This window comes from Capra hircus, chromosome 22 (assembly GCF_001704415.2).
Source record: "Capra hircus breed San Clemente chromosome 22, ASM170441v1, whole genome shotgun sequence".
In the NCBI taxonomy this organism is placed as follows: domain Eukaryota; kingdom Metazoa; phylum Chordata; class Mammalia; order Artiodactyla; family Bovidae; genus Capra; species Capra hircus.
Genome location: NC_030829.1, coordinates 34,444,963 through 34,466,525, shown reverse-complemented (window position 1 = coordinate 34,466,525; position 21,563 = coordinate 34,444,963). Strand labels below are relative to the sequence as shown.

The 21,563-nt window shown below is 39.0% G+C and overlaps 1 protein-coding gene across 2 annotated transcripts; it reads left to right on the top strand.

The window, feature by feature from the left end:
* Positions 4,909-17,210, top strand: KBTBD8 (kelch repeat and BTB domain containing 8). Of its 2 annotated transcripts, XM_005695755.3 has the most exons (4): positions 4,909-5,016; positions 5,668-5,878; positions 10,086-11,200; positions 13,914-17,210. In XM_005695755.3, exons 1-4 carry the CDS (start codon positions 5,001-5,003, stop codon positions 14,375-14,377), a joined length of 1,806 nt encoding a protein of 601 aa, XP_005695812.1. In that variant the 5' UTR covers positions 4,909-5,000; the 3' UTR covers positions 14,378-17,210. The 2 variants fall into 2 exon arrangements, with proteins under 2 accessions (XP_005695812.1, XP_013829133.1); XM_013973679.2 differs by lacking the exon at positions 5,668-5,878 and having other exon boundaries at positions 4,923-5,016.

The following is a 21,563-nucleotide window of genomic DNA, read 5'->3' as shown; positions in this document are numbered from 1 at the left end:
CATTCTGAAGGAGATCAGCCCTGGGATTTCTTTGGAAGGAATGATGCTGAAGCTGAAACTCCAGTACTTTGGCCACCTCTTGCAAAGAGTTGACTCACTGGAAAAGACTCTGATGCTGGGAAGGACTGGGGGCAGGAGGAGAAGGGGACAACAGAGGATGAGATGGCTGGATGGTATCACTGACTTGATGGACATGAATCTGAGTGAATTCCAAGAGTTGGTGATGGACAGGGAGGCCTGGCGTGCTGTGATTCATGGGGTCGCAAAGAGTCGGACATGACTGAGCTACTGAACTGAACTGAACTGAATCATGAATACATATGATATATAATTATATGTGATTAACCATATACACATAATTATATATATGGTTAATCATTCATATATATGTAATATGGCTTCCCTGGTGGCTCAGACAGTAAAGAATCCACCTACAATGCAGGAGACATGGGTTTAATCCCTGGGTTGGGATGATCCCCTAGAGAAGGAAATGGCAACTCACTCCAGTATTCTTGCCTGGGAAATCACAAGAACAGAGGAGCCTGGTGGGCTACAGTCTGGGGAGTCGCAAAGAGTTGGACACAACTGAGCACATATGCACACATATATCACATTATATCATTTACATCTATCTATCCATCCATCCATGTATAAGCCTTAGTCTACTCAAGCTCCTATAACAGAATACCATAGACTGGGTGGTTTCTAAACAACAGAAATTCATTTCTCACAATTCCGGAGGCTGGAAAATCAAAGCTCAAGGCACTGGTGGGTTTGGTTTCCAGTGAGGACTTGCTTCCTGGTGCACAGATGTTTGTCTTCTCACTGTGTCCTCACACAGTGAAATGTCTTTGGGGGTCTTTTTTAAAAGGGCACTAATTTCTTTCATGAGAGCTTCACCCTCATAATCTAATCCCCTCCCAAAGGCCCTGCCTCCAAATACTATCACATTGGAGATCAGGTTTCCACATCAATTTTGCAGAGACACACCCACTGTCTCTATCTGTACTGCTATCTTTATCTCTATCATCGACACATACTGTTTCTGGTATCAGGAACACTGCTTTATACAGTGTCTGCTCAGAATGCAGGTTCAGGTGAAAGATGGAGATGATAAGTATTCTTGAGGAACTTGACTATCCCAGCTGCTACTTTTAGTGCTTCCCTGGTGGCTCAGCTGGTAAAGAATCTGCCTGCAATGCAGGAGACCTGGGTTGGGAAGATCCCTTGATTGAGATCCCCTGGAGAAGGGAATGGCTACTCACTCCAGAATTCTTGCTTGGAGAACTCCATGGAAGAAGAGCCTGGCAGGCTGTAGTCCATGGGGTCACAAACAATTCCCCCCCTTTTTCTCACATATATGCTACATTTCAAATACTTAAAAGACAAATTAATATGATTTAACATCTTGCAGTATGATCAAATTCAGTGATTTACAAAATGCAGTCTTCTAGTTACTATCATGTTGAGTCCTCACATCACCTTAGATGGAATAAAAATTAAAATACAATAAAGGTTACTAATGTTCAATCAGTAAACCTCATGCTACTATCTATTTAAAGTTTTGTATTTCAAAGAAAGTAAATAATATACAATATGTAAGGTTCTAGAAATTACCCCCCAATCTCTTTCAATGTGTAATATTATATCAAATTTATATTCAAATAATCACTTTTATATTCAAATAATAAAATTGAAAATATAATTATTTGAAAAATTATATTCAAATAATCACTTTGTTACTGCACTTGAGGCAGTAATCCAGCCACAACAGTCCTTCAGCAAGGAAAATGTCATCTTTTGTTGTAGCCACTTGTTAAAAAGTAGAAGTCACAGGAATTCTATGTTTTCCTTTTAAGTTGCTCTGGTCAATTTCATAGCCTGAATCAAAACTGAATAGGGAAACTGGAAAATTGCAGAAGAGATCTGCAGAAGTGAAGTCCTGTTCTCTTTTACACTTTCTTCATCAGAGTTACTATCATTCTTGTGTTATGTGGACTGAATTGTCCACATAACAATTATTATGGACAGGAGGACAGGAGCCTGGGCACACCTGATAATTGCTAAGTCATTCTCTTAAAGTAGAAGCAAAGGAAAAAAAAAAAAAAAAACCAAGGCGACTGTGCAATTTTCTTATTTTCCAGATTTGCAGCTTTCCTTTCATCTCTGTCAGAATTTAAATGTGAAGACTTTTCAACTCTCAAACAACTGTGGTTAGAGCAATCTCCTTTGCCTTCAGTTCCTAGGTAATAAATAATAAAGTAATAATGCTCTAAATGTCTAATTTGAAATAAATATATGTCCTTCAACTATTCTGGTTTGCTTTTTCAATTTTCATCTTCACTAAAATTTACTTTAAACTCTAACTATTTGAGAAGATTGCTTCACAGGACAATTCAGTACTTAATACATTAAGAAGAAAACGGGTTTACCCTTGCTGCTGCCTTTCTAGATTGGCAATGAGTTCTTCTTAAATTTCAAATCAGAGCTATTTGAAAATAAAGCTCTAGTCTTTGGCTACTTAATATCAATCCTGAAAAAAAATCTCCTTTGTGTTCTTACAGATCACTGAGAATAACTACTATGGGACTACTGACTCAATTTTGACATTTTCCCACTTATTCTGTATTTTTCAATAGTGCCTTTTGAATGATGATGGACTCTACCAGGTAATGCCATTTGCCCAAGAGGATGAAGCTTATTTACAGTGTCATATAAATGGCAACCTTGTAATTAGAAATCTTCATTTTTTCTCTATTTATATTTAAATCGACTTTTGCTTTTTGTATTCTGCTCACCTCCAAATTTAGAAATTCCTGTGGCTCAAAGAATCAGAAAACTTAAAAAAATGAAAAAATAATATTGCCAAATCTATTTCTTAGTTAAGTGAAAATTAAATTAAGAAGCAAATTGGCCAAATTTCTAAAACCTTAAACAGGTGGCTACCAAAAACCAAACTCAAACAATAAAACCCCTATTTCAACAGGCTTGAAAAGGTTGAAAGGTAACATACAAAACACCCAATTAAATCTGATTCAGATAACAAGTGATATTTTACTGTATCTCCCCAATACTGTGCCTTCTGTGTTTTTATTCCCTGAATTTGGCAACCCTAAGGACTGATGTCATTTCTTTTGTGTTAGTTGCTCAGTTGTATCCAGCTCTTTGTGACCCCATGGACTGTAGCCTGCCAGGCTCCTCTTTCCATGGAATTCTCCAGGCAGTAATATTGGAGTGGGTTGCCATTCCCTTCTCCAGGGGATCTTCCCAACCCAGGGATCGAACCCAGGTCTCCTGCTTTGTAGTCAGACTCTTTACTGTCAGAGCCACCAGGTAAGCCATTAATATTGTGAGTGAAATTCCCACTATTTCCATAAGGTAGAAAGCAACAACGTTTGGCTCATTAAAAAATGGAAATTTAAAGTCCTGAATAACAGAAGTTAAATCAGTTTCATTCATGCAGAACTGTGTATATAGGGTTATCAATGTCCACATATCCCAGTCCCAAAGAAACACCAATTCTTGTTAACCTGCACAGAATTATAATACTTTGAGCTCTAAATTATTCAGCCGACCTTGTAGGACAGAATTGTATTGTTTTTCCTCATTCTCTCTGTTCCACAATTACAACTTAAATTCTGAGATCCTTCATCAGGAGATTCAACTATTTCGTCTTTTCAGGGTTAGAAAAGCTGTGGTCATGCACTAACTATACATCATCCAAAACTTCCTATTTGCTGGCAAGACTTCCTTACAAGTCAAATATTTGGAAATAGCATTTCCAATGTTAGCTCATTTGTGCCTTAAATATATTTTTCAAATATTAACTACCTATAATGTGCCAGGCACCCTGTTAGATGCTAGAATTACAGAAGAAAATCAAAACATGTCAACAGTAAAAACATTTTTGTTTTCTTTCAAAAGGCTTGCTGCCTATGAGGCAGCTAGAAAAGGAATTATTATTCACACATTACAGGTGAAGGAGCTAAGTGACCAAGAATTAAATGGTCTTATCTAAAGGTCCCACATTAAGGATAGAGCAAGGGAGTCAATAATCGTCCCTCGTTTCAGGCTCAGGGCACTTTTCAGATTTCTTCAAAGGAAAATCCAGACTACTTAGTATCTTCACCACTCAATTTACCAGGAGCAAAAAAGAAAGCGTCTTGAATCCCTCTGTAATGTTCATGCACTCTTAAAAGTGGAACAGGTGTTCCCCGGGTGCTCAAGAAAACCAACGCATTGAGTGGGAGTTAAAGATCCTGAGCAGCGGTTGTAACCATACCAATTAATCTGTGGAAACCGCAGCACTCAGCCAAGTCGATGCTGTTTCAATTGGGTGTCACAGGTGACTCATCAAAGATGGCTTGCTTTCTGGCCTCCTGATATTTTTCTTAGGGGTGAGGTGTCAGGTTTCCTTCCCATTTTTGGACAACAGCTCTCTTGTCCATTTCCAAATTTTTCTGGTTTCACAGCCCTCACGTGGACCCCCGCTTTCATACCGGAAGCTAGTCATTGGCAGGAGGTTTAGGAAACGAAGAACGAGGTGGGGGAAAAAAAAAAAAAAAGAACCGGGGGCCTGGAGAGAGGCCTAAAATGGGGAAATTTGCACTTCAAGAGCTTTCCCTACCCCAGCCTCTCAGAATGACAGTTCTGCTCAGCCAGAAGACTACCTCTTCCGGCAGGCGCTGCGCGCCCCACAGACACAGGCTGGCGGGCTCCCTGCTCTCCACCTCCACCCAAAACAGCCAATAGAAATTCCGAGCTTGGGCCTCCGCCCTACACGGACCACGCGGGAGCGGGGGCAATAAAACTACATTTCCCGACGTGCCGGTGCGCTCCTCGTGACCAATAGACCCCCTGATTTCGGAGCCTAGGGGCGGAGCCGGATGCATAGGTCACCCCATTGGCTAGGGACGGCTTAGAAGAGCCGGAACCCGGGAGAGAGAGAAGCGAAATGACATTTCCTCTTTAAATAGCTGGAGCCCGGGCCGCGTCTAGAAATGGCCGCGTCGGCAGGTGGGTCGTGTGGTGGCTAGGGAGGTGTGCAGGGGAGGTGGGCCGGGGGCCAAGTTCGGGCTGCGAGCTTAGGCGGCGGCGATGAGGACTGGGAGAGAAGGATGGAGAGGTGGACAGAGATGAGGAAGAGGGAGGATGAATGGCGTGGAGGGAGGTGGGCGGTCCGGCCGGACAGGGATGGGGAGGCCGGGTACCCGCCGCCGCTCCGACCTGTTCGCAAGGCGGTTGAGGAGGCAGTGGCGGCCGCCATCCATCGAGCTTCCCTTGTGAGGCTCCTGCCCTCCGCTTTCAGCTGGGACGTTCTGGCTGTCGGCGGAATCGCCGCAGACACCTCGCCTGTTCTGCCTGCGCGGTCTGTCGGCGAGCACGGGGCTTCGGGCTCGCCAGGCTCCGGGAGAAGCAGGCTGGTGTTTGAACTTGTATCTCACCTCGCTCTTTCCCATATCCTATCTCGCGTTCTCATTGAGGAAGTCTATATACTATATATGTGTATTTTTGTAGCGGGGAGAAAGCAAGCCAAGCAAACAAACAACCCCAGCCCCATCCCACAGACAACAACAAAACCAAACAAACACAAAAACAAAAAATAAAACCCGCGACGCCGAAACTGGCCCCGAACTTCTTGTGGTTGTACGATTTTTCTCCTCCTAGATTTAAGTAAGTCTTCCCCAACACCGAATGGAATACCATCTTCAGACACAGCCAGCGATGCCATGGACCCCTTCCATGCTTGCAGTATTCTTAAGCAACTCAAAACAATGTACGATGAAGGACAGCTGACAGACATTGTAGTGGAAGTGGATCACGGGAAAACATTTTCCTGTCATAGAAACGTTCTTGCTGCAATCAGCCCTTATTTCAGGTATGATGTTGGTGGAAACCTCTATTGATGTCTGCACCGAGTCCCCTTTCTCCTTCAGTACTGCCCACTTCATTTTTATATTGAGATGCAACAATGAATGAAACTAACGTATTTGTTTCCTGAGAATAAATAACAGGCCCTATTTTATTAAGCCCCCCTTTAAAAAAAAAAAAACTGACAGATTCTTCTAGAATTCAGATGACTGGTTTTAAGTCAGTAAATATGGTTTTGTTTGTGTGTTTCAGAAAAAATCTAAAGTTGCACTGCTCAATATGGCAGCCACTAGCCACATGTGGCTAAACTTCCCTTATCTAAAATTAAACAAAAGGAAAAAAAACCAGTTCCTCAGGTACACTAACCACATTTAAAGTGCTCAGTAGCCACATGTAGCTAGTGGTTGCCCCACTGTATAGCTCTGAAACAGAACCTTTTCATCACTGAAAGTTTTATTGGACAGTGCTGATCGGGAATTTGTTCCAGAAATTTATCCAGGATTTCTTTACTGCATGTTAACTCTTTTAGAATTTAAAAATTAATAGCCTTTTCTTTTAAAAACAAATTGCCCACTTAATGGACTGTTTTAATCCCATGATAACAGCAGTGAAATAAAAATCAATGAAATACAGTTTGTGTGTGTGTTAGGCCCCACACTAATGACTATTTTTAAGATTTCCAGAAGTATTTTAGAGGTCAGTTTTCATTTTCCTTTATATTCATCTTTATATATTATAAAACTTTGAAAAGTAAAATTTCAAGAATTGGGTCTAAAAAATAATGTCATACTCTAAGAAAAGATCAGTGATAAAGGCAATTTCCTGTTCAAGTTCAACTGTTTTTTTGTTTGAAGTGCTCACTTTAAGCCTTTTTGTTTTCAAAAATGGTGCATAATTTTCTCAACCACACAGTAAATATATTTTTTCCTTTTGAAGGTGCTTACCTTTATAGGGCATATGGCAGTGTAATGTTCCAGACAGTAGTTTCTGGTTCCTCTTTCTCAGAATACTGGGTTAAATATAGTCACTTCAGTTTGATGTTTGTGATGTAACCATTTAGATTTGCATTGGATAGGCCATTGGACTATTAAGTATTAACCATAACAAGGGTGTGACCTGGAAAGAAAAAAGAAGAAACTGGTATACACAAAAGGTATGAAGTTTGGCCTCTAATGAAAATTGCTGGTGAGATTCAGTTATCTAGGCTATCCATTAGATATGGTTAGGTCATTTGTGTTTATATATGCTACAGTTATGCTTATCAAGCTCTAGGCAAAGCTCATTTTACCTATGTCACTTTATATGATCTTTATAATCCTATCTCTACACTCTTGTCATTCCCCTTTTACAGTGAAAAAAACTGAGGCTCAAAGAGGTTAAGTGAACTGCCTAAATCATCTAACTAGTAAGTGGCAGAGGCTGGATTTGAGTCCAGAGCCAGGCTTCTTAGTCACTGTATAACTTTTAAGGAACAAGAGTGGGTCCTCTTTAAATTTTAATTTACAGAAGTGTTAATTGTATATTAGATTTAAATAGTAAAAAGTAAAAAATTGAAACTTTAAAGTGAAAATATTTATATCTCAGTGTAATTTTATTTTCTGGCTTATATCATTTAAATATCATATTTGCTTACAATTAGTTTTGAGGACCTGACAAATCTCTTGGAAAGAAGTATGCTACAATAGATTTTCTTGCTTTCCAAGAAGTTAAGGAAATGCTTGGAAGGCTTTCTAAGCATAAGATAGGCGAAGTCAAATGAAGGTATTTGGCTAGAAGACTCAAGGATTAGGTTCTTCTCACTTGACTAGAGCTTTTTGTACAGAAGTTTCTTGGGCACCAGTGTTGCACCTTATGTGAGATGTAAAAAGTCATACTTAATATTTGCAAATCTTGCATCACTGATGGAAAAAATAGAATAGCTTGCAATCTGCCATGGCTGTTTCCTGATCCCAGAGACTTGTCAGAAATAAAATGTGTATGATTATTAGAAACATATTGCTCAGGATTTTGTGTGAGGAAGTACTCCCACTTTAATTAGAGTTTACATAAAGAAAATGATAGAACACAGGGGAACTTGCATGTTATACTGCTGTGTGTGAGGCCAGCTTATTCAAGTCAGTAGAGCAGCTCCCTTGATAAAGGGTAACGTGGTAATGTTCTCCTCTGGGATTTAATCTTTGCATAATGAAGGGCTTTCTTTTTCTTTTTAATTGGGACCTATATAACTGAGTTTTTCAGTACCTGAATTGAAAAACCAGCTCATACATTGGAACATTTAGTTTTCAGTCATTCAAGGAAAAAAAAAAAGTGTGCAGGATATTAAACTTAAATTTTGCATAATAGAAGTAAAATTAAGACTCAAAGGATAGTTAACCCAGGTAATAAGCTGGGTCCAGGTACTCCTGTATAACTCCAATATTACATATTGCATTTTTAAATTAATTTCATGTTTTTGATAAAGGTGTTAAAAGTGATCTGAAAATCTTCCCACTCTTTTTTCATAACATCACACTTAATATAGGAGAGGTCTGGATCTGAATAATCAAGTTTATCACCAGTGTTAGGTCAGTATCTTCAACAGACATCTATTAAGCATTCTAGGGCATACCATCCTTTTCTCCAGAGGATTTTAAAAGAGCTTTTGACCTTTTTATAAGTTTAAGAACTTAAACTTATAAAAGTTCTATAAATTTTAAGAACTTCTTAGAAAGAAACATCAAAGGAGGGAGAAGAAAGGCAAATGATATTTATAAATGACTAGCACTTTAAATAAAAAGCTAGGCTTTTGACGTCTTAATGGTTTGGCCAAGGAAGTACCGTGCTGTGCTGTGCTTAGTTGCTCATTCTGACTCTGTCCATGGGGATTCTACAGCAAGAATACAGGAGTGGGTTGCCATGCCCTCCTCCAGGGGATCTTCCCAACCCAGGGATCAAACCCAGGTTCTCCCGCATTGCAGGTGGATTCTTTACCAGCTGGGAAGCCCAAGAATACTGGAGTGGGTAACCTATCTCTTCTCCAGGGCATCTTCCCCACCCAGGAATCAAACTGGGGTCTCCTGCATTGCAAGTGGATTCTTTACAATCTGAAATACCAGGGAAGCCCTGAAAGTGCCATAAAAGCACATTAAAAAAGAAAAGGTTGGTCTCAAAGACAAGAACCTGGAATTTTTTGAAAACCAACAAAATCAGATTGCAACAAATCCATTAATTCTTAAGTTCTCTTTAGAAGTAGTCATTTTATTAATATTAACCCTACCCAGATCTTTATTTATGGGCTCCTAGGTGGCTCAGTGTTAAACAATCCCTCTGTGATGCAGGAGACAGGGCTTCAATCCCTGGGTTGGGAAGATCTCCCAGAGAAGGAAATGGCAACTTACTCCAGTATTCCTGCCTGGGAAATCCCAAGACAAAGGAGCCTGGAGGGCTACAGTCCCTGGGGCCACAAAGAGTCAGGCACAACTGAGCATCAGTGAGGCTAACATTTTTATTTATAAATAGATAAAACTATGGTAACTTTGAGAAAATCAAGTATATTTCTTGATTTTCTCAAGCAAAAGTTTTCAAAATTTCCAAGGATAACTGATGAATTGATGTGCTTTATATTCTTTATAATGATTAAGGAAGCATTCAAAGGATAAATATTTTAAAAAGGAGTAGGAAGAAAATAAGAACTTCTGAAGAACATCTTATTTTTCTAAGCTAAAATTTTTAAAGATACATTTTGGGCACAGGTTGTCTTGTAAATTTCCACTGGGTCATGAGAAGTTTTATTAGACAGTTTCTATATGCTAATATGTCACACTGATACCCCATAGGTATTTGTAAACTTTCTGACTTACCTGGTGATTGAAGATCTTAAGTCCCCTAAAGCAACTTGATCAGAAGCCTGGATAGGGCTCCAAGGAAAATAAGGTGTCCTGGAATATGCCTTGCCACTTTTTGATTTGATTTAGTTAGGTATACTCTGCTTTTCTCAGAGTTGGCACAGAGTGGACTGACTGGCCCTGAGAATAGGGTTTCTTTGAGATTAGCCAGATTAAATCCTTCTGCTAGATGATCAACTTTTATCCCTTTCCTGATATTCAGGATATCAGGAAACACATTAGGAAATGTTTTTCAGTTTCAAAAAGTGATCCTTGTGATAACTCTTTACAAGCTTGTAACAGTAATTTTTATTTGTAGTGCAGATAAATTCACCACTCTTTCCTTCCTAGATCCATGTTCACTAGCGGCCTTACAGAAAGCACTCAAAAAGAAGTTCGAATTGTTGGTGTTGAAGCCGAGTCGATGGATTTAGTGTTGAACTATGCCTATACCTCCAGAGTTGTTCTGACAGAGGCCAATGTTCAAGCCTTGTTCACTGCAGCTAGCATCTTCCAGATTCCCTCCATCCAAGACCAGTGTGCCAAGTACATGATCAGTCATTTGGACCCACAAAATTCTATCGGGGTCTTCATCTTTGCTGATCATTACGGTCATCAGGAACTTGGAGATCGATCTAAAGAATACATTCGTAAAAAGTTCTTGTGTGTCACCAAAGAACAGGAGTTTCTTCAGCTGACAAAAGACCAACTGATAAGTATCCTAGACAGTGATGATTTAAATGTAGACCGGGAAGAGCATGTTTATGAGAGTATTGTAAGGTGGTTTGAACATGAACAGAATGAAAGAGAAGTGCACCTTCCAGAAATTTTTGCCAAATGCATACGTTTTCCTCTGATGGAAGACACCTTTATAGAGAAAATTCCACCTCAGTTTGCACAGGCTATCGCCAAAAGCTGTGTGGAGAAGGGACCAGCCAGTCCCAATGGCTGTACACAGAGACTTGGAATGACTGCATCGGAAATGATCATATGTTTCGACGCAGCCCACAAACACTCAGGAAAGAAGCAAACAGTGCCTTGTCTAGATATATTCACAGGAAGAGTGTTCAAACTATGCAAACCACCAAATGATCTGAGAGAAGTTGGAATCCTTGTATCACCAGATAATGATATTTACATTGCAGGAGGGTACAGGCCAAGCAGCAGTGAGGTATCCATTGACCATAAGGCCGAAAATGATTTCTGGATGTATGACCATTCCACCAATAGGTGGCTTTCCAAACCGTCCTTGCTTCGAGCCAGAATAGGCTGCAAACTGGTATACTGCTGTGGTAAGATGTATGCAATTGGAGGGCGTGTCTACGAAGGTGATGGGAGAAACTCACTAAAATCTGTGGAGTGCTATGACAGCAGAGAGAACCGCTGGACTACTGTTTGCGCCATGCCTGTTGCAATGGAGTTTCATAATGCCGTGGAATACAAAGAGAAGATCTATGTTTTACAGGGTAGGTGCCCAAGTGGTTAAAGTATTTATTGGAGTAGTCTGTTTTTTAAGGGACTGGTGAAGAAAATAAAATTTTCAATCAAAAAAGGCAGGTACTTTCAAGTCCCTAAAATGATCGTGTAAGTTTTTTTATGTTCTTACTGTCTTTTGACATCATGTGACATAGTATTTTTGAAAACGTTTTTCCCCATAAGTAATAGTTCAGCATTTGAGAAAAACTATTTCTTTTCCATTTTTAAGACTTTAAACAAGGAATCAAGTTTGATATATAACTTTTTGCAGTTGAATGATATATAATCAAGGGACGGTAGCAAGTATTCTTCTTATGGAACTTACTGGATTAGCTTAAAAGAGAAAAAAAGAACAAAGCCTCAAATGCAGTTGTACTATTCAGTTGCCAAAGAATTTTGTATGAAGTCTTATGATGGCAAAGGTTATGAAACTCACTTACAAAGAGTTTGAAATCACACTGTTCAAGATTTTAATTTCACTGCAGTTAATGTTGTCATCCATAATACAGTGTTTTTAATTTTTTTTCACTGAAAAATTTTGAGATGTCATCTTTTTAACGTTATAAGATGAGAGGGATGGTAATATACTTAGCTTAAAAATTTTTGTTTAAACAATTGAAAACTGGTACCTTGGTAAAGATACCAGAAAGAGGAACTGAGTAGCAGTAAATAAGATACTTGATCCAAGGTTCTGATTTGTGCTAATATTTTCCTTGTGTTTGGTTTCTTATTTTAGTTGCTTGAATACTGAATACAGTATTGACAATACCAACATCCTTCTTCTTTTGCATTTCTTAACTGCTTATAGATAAATGCTTTCCTTCACTGCTATTAAAAAAATAAGGAAAGGGGTGCAAGTTCTGTGTAGATACATATGATTTTTTAGTTTTTTTCCCCACTGTAAGTTTTTTTTTTTAATGTTCTTTGCTGTAATCCTTTATTTGACTTATAATTTCTTAGAAATGCCTAAACCCATTTGTTTAAACTTCAGTGTAAAGTTAATTCTCCAGAGAGAGTAAGGAATACTTTCTCGTGCCTCATTTTAGTTGAATGGAAGCCTGGGATGATGTAGGTTTGTTGGTCTTGCCAAAAAATGGAGTATCTGAATGGATGTAAAAATCTATAAAGAATGGTTAGATAGGGCTTCCTAGGTGGCTCAGGTGGTAAAGAATCTGCCTGCAGTCCTGGAGAGCCAGGTTCGATCCCTGGGTTGGGAAGATCCCCCGGAGAAGGGAATGGCTACCCACTCCAGTATTCTTGCCTGGAGAATTCCATGACCTGGGCTATAGTCCATGGGGTTGCAAAGAGGTGGACACACTCAGGGAGTAACACTTTGACTTATATGGTTGGATAGGTTATATCATTCAATATGATGAAGCTCTCTCTGGCTAAGCAGTTATTTTTTAGTAGAGATAGAATTAATTAGAAGACTCCCAAATGGAATATAAAGGTTGTATATTAATTTAAATACTAAAGCAAAGTAACAGTGAATTAACAGATTTTCAGGGTTGGAATGAACATTATTTAATCAGACTGTGTTTTATATAAGACAAATCTGAGGCACTGAGGGTTTTAATTGCCCATTACTGGTTTTAGTTTATTAAAGTCATCTTTAGGTTTAAAAATCAACTTTTAAAATGTATTATCTTTCCTTCTTATAAGAAATTTGTAGCTAAGGACTACAGGGTAAAAACGTGTTCATTCCTGTCGTCTTTATTACGAATCCTGTTACATTTTAGTCAAAAAGCATAGGGAATATGCAGGCAAAAGCTGAGAGTTTAACAAACTGTTTTATGAAAACCTGGATTTTTTCAGCATTACTTTTATTAGGTAGGCAGTTATATTTATCGATAGGAGTTAACCTAGTTCAAGACAGTTTTCAAGGGGAAGCTCAATTTAGAAGTAGGTACTTCTGATCTAAACAAAGCCTCTTTATATAAATAAACTTGACATGACTAGTCAGAAGATCATGCCCTACTGTCAGTGGCTACTGAAGTACCATTTAATCTGATCATAAAGGGTTCAGATTTTCATATCAAAGATTTTATTTGATCCTTTCAAATCAAAGATTTTAATGTTATAATTAGCCAAGCTCTTGTAAATCTTCACTAGCTTAATTCTTTTCGACATTTTTACATCGGCAGTGTGACTCAGCACACCTTTTCATTGTCAAAACAGAATGGAAACGGCCTCATAGTCAATTCCCTAAATGATGTGTGTGTTTTCTATCAGCTTAAGGCCATATTTTCTCCTCTTGATATTTGTCTTTGCCTTATAGCAACACTAAAGTAAACACATTAGTGGCCCATAGAAATCTGAACAATTCTATGTACTACCTTATAGTTAAATAACTAGCACATAAATTTATAGTGGCTTATTCACGATTGAACCTATATTCATATTTTGATCTTACTGGCTAACCATTAGTAATAATACTTTTTATAAGAGCTGGCTTAAAATCAATTTTCTGAAACACCCAAATATTTGGATGGAGTAAATGAAACCAAGCTCTTAACCTTTGTACTGCCATCAAGCCAAAGTAACTTCTCACACTTACCAGTTTGAATGCCCCAAATCAGGTTGATTCTAATATTATGTTACATTGTGCCATGGGATGTAGATGTTTTAAGCTATCTTATATTTAAATCTTCACATTCTTGTTTTCTTTTCTCTCTCTTTTTTTTTCCCCTTTCTCTTTTTTAGGAGAGTTTTTCCTCTTCTATGAGCCTCAGAAAGACTACTGGGGTTTCTTAACCCCCATGACTGTGCCTAGAATCCAGGGCTTAGCAGCTGTATACAAGAACTCTATCTACTACATAGCTGGAACCTGTGGAAATCATCAGCGGATGTTTACTGTAGAAGCCTATGATATTGAGCTCAATAAGTGGACTCGTAAGAAGGACTTTCCATGTGATGAGTCCATAAACCCATACCTTAAACTGGTACTTTTCCAGAATAAGCTCCATTTATTTGTTCGAGCTACTCAAGTGACCGTTGAAGAACATGTCTTCAGAACCAGCAGAAAAAATTCCCTTTACCAGTATGATGATATCACTGACCAATGGATGAAAGTGTATGAGACCCCAGATCGCCTCTGGGACCTTGGCCGGCATTTTGAATGTGCTGTTGCTAAACTGTATCCTCAGTGTCTTCAGAAAGTACTTTAGTGACTGGCAGGCCTTAGTGAGCTCACCGGCATCTTGTGCTGGAGGAAACTTAGTCTTTCAGTGATAAGAAGAAGTGCTGTCAGTATTTAAGAAAGCTGAAGAGAGTTTACACGTGGAGATGGGTGCTGTTTAAGATGAGTGTAGGGAGGGATTTCTTTTCATCCATGTGATGTTTCATTTCAGTAAGCAAAAGGTAACAAAGTGCAATTATCAGCATTTTTTTTTCTGGTATAAAAATAATCACATCATTCTAGAATTGCGTGATGAATAGTCACTGAGATACCAGATGAATTGACAACTATGCACTCTTAGAAGAGCAGTTAGGGTACTATGGATTAGAGACATCCAAAATAGTTTGATGTGACTTTTTATTTTAAATACGGGTAAAAATTTGAGGCAATATCACTAGGACTTTAGCTGTGACCTCTCTGCTACAGAGACGCACTAACTTAGATCCTCATTCTGAATATGTGTATATTTTGTGTACTGTTTTCACGTGTACTGGATTTAAATGTGTTATTAGAGTAGTTTGAAGGAAAAACAAATCAGTCTCAGAAAGAGCTTTTAGTTGGATTGTTTTATATTTCCCATGTTTCTTTAAATTAAGCTAAAGTTTTAAAGTAGTTTTGTGTTGACAATTTTTTCAAGTGCTAACACTGTCTCATTTTTTTTTTTTTTTTTAATCCCGAGAAGGGCTCAAATTCACAGGTGGCTGGTGCTAGTATAAGTTAACTCATGTGTATAGTTAGGTATATTTCAAATGTCTGAGCCTATGCTTACCTTTCAAATTGGTATGTTAGTTTCATGGCCATTGTACTTGCTGAACTCTTGTGATTTCACAAGATTCTCTGATTACAGGATGGCAAGCTATGGCTAGTTACTGGTCTAACTGGATTCAATCTGAGAATAGTGAGAAGACTATTGTCCTCATTTTGCACTAACACGGGCCATTTGTCGCCTAACCTCCTTTCCATCCTTACCTGTCCATTCATTATCGGTACAATGAAAGGTAACTTATTTGTCTTCTGCACAGAGCAGAATGTGAAGTTTTAACTCCTACTTTTAAAATTCTGTTTTCCAGAAACATAAAATTCCTGCAATAGTCTCATTTAATGTCTTTTGCATTACCTATGACAATTAAAACCTCATTTTTAAAAAAGTTTTTGCACTTAACAGTTATGAATAGTTTTGCATTGAAAACCTTTGTTCTAACTGCAGGTGACTGAGAAGGAAAAGTGTGAGTGAATAGAACCATAGCATTATAGGTGTTAAATCATTTTTCATATTTAACTGATTAATTTCTAACAGAAATACTCACAGAGAGGACAAACCAACTCATGTGTTATACCTAAGGCAGATATTTAGATCAGTAACTTATTTTTACTCTTCCCGGAATAAGTAATAAAGGATATAAGTATAGCCAGAGTCTGTCCTTAACTGGAACATTTTGATTCCCTTAAAGAAACAAACTGGCACGGTTTGTATTAAAAACTCTTGCACAAATTGTAATGTGATACTGTGAAACAAATCAAAAACATTGCCTCTTTGCATCACATACCTCGTTTTTCGGAAACTTTCCAAACTGCTTGTCATAGCCCTCTACAAGTAGGGAACGTTTCCTGAAGTCGAATTGAAAGTGGACAGCATTTAGAGAATTGACATTTTAAAATCCAGTCTTGGGAAGCTGGGTACGTGCTTTCTTCTTGCTGGCCTTGGTAGTGTGTCTATAGTCTCCTTATTGACTGTCAACTAATCAGCTATTTTTTTTTCTTCTCAGTTTTTCTTTCTCTTTGTGCTGTTTTGGGGCTTTTTCTGTGAGCATTTTGAAGCATCTACACCGTGATGCATTGCCAAGGGGAGGAAAAACCAAACTAAACATTACAAGAGATGTTCCCATAATTTATTTTTGAAAGCTTTGTTGCTTCCTGAGACTTCCTGCCGCTTTTTGACAATCTCCTGTATTTATTTCGAACACTGTGTTACTTGAAAACATGACATTAGAACATTAACAATTTACATGTGCCGTGTGATGTATAGGAGTACAATGTACTGTGGTTAATTCTGCAGTCGATTTATTCTATTGATCTGCACAACAGTTGATCCTCTAACAATTGATCCTATAACAGTTTATGTTGAGGGTGTGCTCTAAGGATAGTGTGTCAAAGCCAAGGTTTGGAATTTGCTATGGAAGTGTCAATAGAATATATATTGAATTTTGTATGAAAAACTATTTGTTTAAATTATATAGCTGGGATATTTTGCCACTTTTCAGATGATTTCAGAAGAGGTTCTAGAAAACTAGGATTAGTAATATGTGTGGGTCTGTGTTTAGATATTTAAGGTACATTTGCTTAGTATGATGAGACTATAAGTAAAAGGCATAATGGGTACTATAGAATTAAAATAGAAGGTGATAGATGCCAGTCCCACTTGAGCTTTGTTTTTGCATTTGAAGAAAGTATGTAGCACTTTCCTATGTATTTTTTATACGTTGAAAACTGGATGTGGTATAACTAGGTTATAGGAAAGTAGAAATTGTATTCTTTATTTTCCATCTTTGTTTTCTGTTATCCTACAAAGTTGATGCCTAAGCATCAAGCTGATTTCACTGGTGCATGAGAGAAAGTGGATGTGATCTTGCAAGGAATCAGATTTTCTACGTGAAACAGTTTAAAATGGCATTCGATGTTCTGTGCTCAGGTATGTAGTTAAGTACTGTAGTCCTTTGGGGGCAAATTGTGTAGAAATTTTTAAACATTTTGCCATAATTGCACAATTTTTTGCATTTTTATCTGATGGCATTGTTTCTTGTAATAAAACTTTTTCTGACTGAAAAGTTCCATTGTCATAAATTGACCTCTGACCTAGCGAGTTTGGAAGAATTAAAGCTTGGTGAAAATCATGTAATACCTTTTATCGGGAATCGGAGGAGATTTTCATTTACCAAATGCCTGGTGTCTGGTACAAAATGAACAAGGTAATTCATAATGCTTGAATGATGTTCTTGAAATTCTGAAGCAAGCGCACTCATCAGTAGCCCCTTTGTTGAGCAGTTCTGCCCTCAACTCTTGGCGTCCCACTCCTCTCTCTCACAATTCATGTCAACCCATCAGGAAATCCTGTTGCCTCTTCCTTCAAAATATACCTCAACTCTCACCACATATCTCTTGCACCACTATCACCCTAAACTAGCCGACCTTGTCTGCCTTAATGCTGTGCCACTGAACTGATCTCCTCTCCATCACCTTTGACTCCTTGTAATCTGTTCTGTCCACACAGTAGCCAGAGTGATCCTGTTGAAATGTAAGTCAGATTACTTTCTTCTGCTCGGATCCCAGTGGCTCCCCATCTCCCGTCATGTGAGAGCCACACCCCTTCCTCCCATGATCCATCCCAACCCTACTCTTGGGACTGCATTGCTGTTCCACCTGCTCACTCCATTCCAGCCATGCTGACTGCTGTTCCAAGCCCCTCCAACATCAAGGCCTTTTTCCTTGCTGTGTCATCTGCTGAGGAAGCCCTGACAACTCACTTATTTCAGTATTAAAACTCTATAGACAGGCCTTCCCTGACCACCTTGTGTAAAACAGTGCCTTCCAAACTCACCCCCACCCATACCACTAGTCTTTTCCCAATTTATTTTTTATACATCTCCCCCCATTCAAATGTAAGTTCCATGAAGGCAAGGGATTTATTTTATTCCTTGTTCACCTCAGACCAGCGCCTGGAACCTACAAGGCATTCAAAGTTGTAAAAAACAAATTTTCATTTCAGTCTTAGAAAACCCTGAGAAGTGGCAGAACCAGTGCTATCACCTCTGTTTTATCAAATCAGAAACACAAAGCCCAAGTGAATTGCTGAAGGTCCTGTAACTAGTGAGAAGCTCACCTGGGATCAGAACCAAGCACTCCACTTTGACTCAATCTAGTTCTGATAGATGCTCCATTGAAAAGTGAAAGTCACTCAGTCGTGTCTGACTCTTTGCTACCTCATGGACTATACAGTCCATGGAATTCTCCAGGCCAGAATACTAGAGTGGGTAGCCTTTCCCTTCTCCAGGGGATCTTCCCAACCCAGGAATCGAACCAGGGTCTCCGGCATTGCAGGCAGATTCTTTACCAATTGAGGTATCAGGGAAGCCCTAGGTTCTCCATTGTGTGTTAGTTGTTCAGTCATGTCCGACTCTTTGTGACCCCATGGATTGCAGCCCGCCAGGCTCCTCCATCCGTGGGATTTTCCAGGCAAGTATACCAGAGTGGGTTGCTATTTCCTTCTAAACAAAACTGATAGAAAAGCAGATGCTCTACATTTTGTGTTTATTGGTTGCCTTTTCTGAGTCCCACCTTTTTTCCAACACCATTATTTAAAATATCTATGTCATGGGATTGCAAAGAGTTGGACAAAACTTAGCAACTGAACAACAATAACTGTATATTATGACTGTGATTAGCTCTCAACAAGGGAATGGATGAGGTAGGAAAACACCTCTGTCACCCCACCTGCACTCCCATAATTACATCATTATGCTTATATACCACTGTGCTGAGTTCTATCCCTCAAACAAGTTGAAAAATAGAAAAGGCTTGAGAAGTACTGATTTAAATTAGAGTGCTGTTACTTTGGTTCTCTGCAAAGTTAAAATAACTTGCCAGTTTAAAAACCTTGGTGTATGACTTTTTTAATTGACAAATTATTTGCAAATACAAAAATTAAAAATAAGTGGTCTGGAATCTAACTATTCAAAAAGTGAAAGAAAGTGAAAGTGAAGTCGCTCAGTCCTGTCCGACTCTTTGCGATCCCATGGACATGGGATTCTCCAGGCAGGAATATTGGAGTCAGTTGCCATTTCCTCCTCCAGAGGATCTTCCTGATACAGGGATTAAACCCAGGTCTCCCGCACTGCAGGCAGACTCTTTTACTGTCTGAGCCACCAGGGGCTCCAAAAGAATGCTGTAAATGACAACTAGTTTTTTGAAGTGAAATTTGGAATTTTATAAAATGGAGTAAAGAAAAAAGTATTTTCCCTCAGCTAATGTATCCCTCAATTGATGCTTTCAAACTGTGGTGTTAGAGAAGACTCTTGAGAGTCCCTTGGACAGCAAGGAGATCAAACCAGTCAATCCTAAAGGAAATCAACCCTGAATACTCAATGGAAGGACTGATGCTGAAGCTAAACTCCAATACTTTGGTCACCTGATATAAACAGCTGACTCGTTGGAAAAGACCCTAATGCTGGGAAAGATTGAAGGCAGAAGAACAGGACATCAGAGGATGAGATGGCTGGATGACATCATTGATGCAATGGACATGAACTTGGGCAAACTTTGGGAGATGGCGAGGGAGAGGGAGGCCTGGTGTGCTGCAGCCCATGGGGGTCTCAAAGAGTCAGACATAAGTAGGTAACCTGCTTTAGCCTAGTTTACTTGCGTAGGTTCATAAGGAAGCTATTCTACACATTTGAACAGGGGAATCAATAGGGCTGCCACCCCAGATGAAGGAAAAAGTGAAGACATTCCATCGTAAAGTATATATTTGGAGATTTAAATTGCTAAGCCACGAGCAAAATTTTAATTTATGGAAGTATAAAGTATTTTATGCCTACTGAGAGGGACATAATTCAGTATGACTTAAGTAACCACAGACACAATATTCTACTTTTAAGTCATGCATTTTAAATCACTCAAATGATAGAAAGTATGTAATAAGCTTCCTACTAGCTACCACCTCTATTATTTAAATCCACTTGCTCAAGAATCCTGCAATTAGGTTTTTTGGATTTCATTGAGATGCCAATCCACTGACCCCAGGACTTTTTCTACTATCCATCAGCCCCTACTGGGGGCTTTTTCTGAACTTACCCATCTTAAATTCCATCATCTATTCAAAATAATGCCATTTACATTTCCTCAGTTCCTTCTTGTTACTGCTGCCATACTTGCCTGTAAAACCCCAACTCTGAAGATCCCAGCTATGAGCCTCCTCTGTGCTTGGGCCCTGAGTGGAGCAACATTGCTGGAGAAATTCCATATGTTCATACGGACTCTCTTTGACATGATGGACCTCCCATGGGTTCTCAGCATAATGGAGCAGTTTTTACCTTTTCTCAAACTTCTGTATATATATCTTTTATCCCTCTTGGTTATTAGTTCTCTACTTTTCTTCCTGATGCAACAAGGTGGCAGCCATTATATAGATGCTCCCATTTCCTTCCACCATCTGCCTAAATCTTCTCTGCTCGCTGTTTTAAAATATGTGAAGGCTTTTTATACCCATGGTTGCTTTGTGCTCTAGTTCTTTCACCATCCCCTCTCCTAAGTCATCCCAAAATCCCTCTCAGATCATTCGATGAAAACAAAAAATGTACTTTTCTCTACCACTTAGCAAAACAAAAACAAACAACAACAAATTGTCCTTTAGTTCAGCAGCTCCCTCCACTTAGTGCCCCTACTCTTGGCTTCCATGAAAGCCACAGTTTTGTAATGGGGTTGTTTCTACAAATTTTCTATTTCCTAGCTTTCATTCACTGTTCAACCCACTGCAGTCACTACATTCTCCTCATAACCAAAACTCCTGTCATCAAGGTCTCCAACAACATTAAGCTGTAAATTCATTTTGCACATTTCTGTCCTTAACTCACTTGACTTCACAGATGTGTTTGGCACAGCTGACTCCCATCTTCTGAAGCCCTCCTGGGACACCATGCCTTGAAAATTCTCATTACTCACCTCTCCTTACTAGCCCCCCTTTACTGGCTCCTTCTCTCCCTGAGTCCTCTTCTCTCTTCTCTTCTTATCTGACCTCACCTATTTCTTTGGCATTTGAATGTTATATGCATACTGATGACTTTCAAATTTATATTTTCAAACCAAATCTCAACTCCTCTCTCCAGGTTCCCATCCAACTGCCTACTAGATAGCTCCTGTTCGATTGGTGGACACATCTCAAGCTTAGCGTCTTTAAATCCTCCTTTTCTGTTATCCTCTGAAAAGCTCCATCTGCAAAATGCAATTTATACTTGTCCACCCCTCTCCATTTCCACTACTCTCACCTATGCTGAAGCTAGCCTTCTACTGCCTGGACCACTATAGCAGCACCATAACAGTTCTGCCTATTTCAACTTATGCCACATCCTGTCTCCATTCCCAGTACAACAGCCAGAGTGATCTCACACAAATGGTGTTTTGTT